This window comes from Merops nubicus, unplaced genomic scaffold, assembly GCF_000691845.1.
Source record: "Merops nubicus isolate BGI_N331 unplaced genomic scaffold, ASM69184v1 scaffold26756, whole genome shotgun sequence".
Lineage (NCBI taxonomy): Eukaryota > Metazoa > Chordata > Aves > Coraciiformes > Meropidae > Merops > Merops nubicus.
In genome coordinates this window covers 19008-21690 of record NW_008615994.1, presented here as the reverse complement: position 1 = coordinate 21690, position 2683 = coordinate 19008, and the positions used below count along the sequence as shown (strand labels likewise).

General features: G+C 36.5%; 1 protein-coding gene across 1 annotated transcript in view; it reads left to right on the top strand.

The window, feature by feature from the left end:
* Positions 1-441: 441 nt before the first annotated feature.
* KAT6B (K(lysine) acetyltransferase 6B) overlaps positions 442-2683 on the top strand; it is a gene marked incomplete at its 5' end in the record, with an annotated part of 8484 nt that continues 6242 nt past the window's right edge. The window contains 2 exons of the mRNA XM_008942718.1: positions 442-601; positions 1222-1488. Of these exons, the coding sequence (XP_008940966.1) occupies positions 442-601; positions 1222-1488 (427 nt within the window). The remainder of the gene's footprint in view (positions 602-1221; positions 1489-2683) is intronic.

Below are 2683 nucleotides of genomic sequence, written 5' to 3'. Positions count from 1 at the left end.
CTCCCTGCTCATCCAGTGTTTTCTATTTATGTTTGTATGTCATATTAAAATTGTAGGTTTGTTCTGGCAGTAACTGAAGTGCCAACACTGAACCTCTTGGATCGGTTTAGAGTAGTTGTATACTACTGTACTTTCTATACATTACTCTATATACTACCTTACTACTATTTTACTTACTACTACTGCTTTATTTGCATCTCTGTTGCCCTAGTGATGTTTAGTATTGAGCTTTCACTTCATATACTGTTGTTTCCTCACTTCCTTTTAGTAAACAGCAGTGTAAGCACCTGATCTGTCTGTGTCGGCTAATATTTTCAGTTTGATGTATCCATTTATTTAGCCATCTATTTTTACAGGTTACTGTGTGAAAGGATTTAAACTATAGGAAGGTTGTTTTAGGTGATAACTTTCTAAACCAAATTACTGTTCATTGGATCGTAGATTCGTAATAATTAGAAGGGAGAAGCTGATTTCAAGTCATATGGAGAAACTGAAAGCAAATCCACGTATCAATGAAGTAGATCCTGAAAGCTTGAGATGGACTCCTTTATTAGTTTCTAATGCTGCAGTTTCTGAAGAAGAGAGGGAAGCCGAAAAGGAGGTAATAGCACAAACTTCTTATTCTGAATTTTCCTTCCTTTGGATTTCGTCACTCTTGAGTATTTAACATTAAATTGTCTTAAATAGAACGGTTTTAACTTTGACTACTGCTTAATGGTGGAGGATACTGATAATATTGTAATGCACAATTTTTGGAAGCTGTGTAACAAGACGTGGTCACTTTGGGGGGATGAATACGAAAACTTAAAACCTGAATCACTTGTCATAGGGCTGTATTTCTCACTCTCGAGGTAGCCGAAGAGCATATAATCAGATCAAATTTGGTGCAGAGCTCAGGGGCTGCAGTGTCAATTGATTCTTTGTGTTATGAACTTGCTCAAAGTGATCCATGTCAGTGGGCATGTAATGTAGTGCTAAAGGACTTAAATCAATTCACTGCATCATTAATAGTGCTAAATATCCCATGAAATGCAATCTTCTTTGGTTTGTTATCCTAACTGTTGTGAAGGAGCTCCTAGATGATTCAGCTGAAGTGTTGTTGCTAGGTTAGCCAGCAGTGCTAATCGGGGGTGGCTTATTGTAACTCTTTAGCTGAACGTAAAGGACGTGGCTAAGTAAATTCTGTTTCAGTGATCCATTATTTTAACCTCAACCCTTCAGGCTGAGCGTCTGATGGAACAAGCTAGCTGCTGGGAAAAGGAAGAGCAAGAAATATTCTCCACGAGAACTAATAGTAGGCAATCACCTGCAAAAGTACAATCTAAAAATAAATATTTGCGATCTCCAGAGAGTGTGGCAGTGGTGGGAGAGCGAGGGCAACCCACAGAGCCAGCTAAGGAAAGCAGCGAGGAGGATGGCGGGGATGAGAATCAGCAGAGTTCGCCTCCCCGGCTGACAAAACCTCAGTTACTGGCCATAAAGAGAAAGGTGTGTTGCTTCAGTGGTTTGGTTTAAAGTCATTCACCTCTGATTTCCATCAGCTTGTTATCGTCAAAATAACAGTCGGGTTTTTTACGAACATTTATTAAACTGTCTTAATCCTTTCTGTGTTGCTTGGATGCAGAGCAACTGTCTTCTGGTTTTTCCTCTCCATCTGTTTTTTTAATATTCTGAATTTTTCACAGAACTGTAAAATACTAGTGACACAAAAAAGCCCACCAGAATTTCCTATTAATTTTTAAACTAGCCATTGCCCTCTGCTGTTTGGCTTTGGTATTGGCTCAATATTTTAATGATTTTTCTTTTTTTGTTTTAAGATGGAGTCCAGCTTGTGGGATTTGTCTTTTTATTGTTTTTAATAGAGGAACTCCTTAAAGGGGAATATGGTTTTTCAAAAGCAAATGTTGTTAAAACATAAAGGTTTTTTTTTTCACCCATATTCTTCTGATTTCCAAGAGATTTAAATGTTAAACTCTGGTTACTGCAGTGTTTACATAATTCTTAATTTTGTTGACAAACCAGCTACTTCAGTGGTTTAAATTGGTAAACTAAGCATCCCAAAATTTTAAAGCACTTACTTTAGTACATGCATTTAGGTGTCTCTGGTGAGAATTAGGAAATGATAGTGTCCCTTTGTTTATACTTCTAAAGAGCAAGCTTAAAAGCAACTATAAATCTGTGAGAATGCATAATAATAGAAGATTAACTGTTGAACAGTTTTTTCCTTATAGCAGCCAACTCTAGTTTTAGTGTGTTGTTGAAAGTCACGTGAAGCTTGAGGTGCACTTCCTTTGCTATTATCTATTTTCCTACATACATACATACTTCTAAAATAGCAGAAACCAGAAATTTAGAAGAATAGACTTTGATACTTGTGAAGGTTGTTGGGGAATTACAAATCTACAGAGGAAAAATGTAAGTACATCTTCTGTAATGTTGCTATAAATATTACTTGACAAGGTAAAAGTCACTGCAATATGAAGAAAACTCTAGTCTTAATTTTCACTTACAGACAGGTTTGTGTGTGTATGTGGGTACATACCTTCAACCATGTCAAAGTTCTACTTTTAGATTCTGTCTGCATTTGAATTTGATGCATTGTAAGGTATTTTTTAAATGAATAAGGAGGTTATTGTAAACTCATTTTACAGAAATTATGTCCAGACTCAGCTAACAAGCAGGA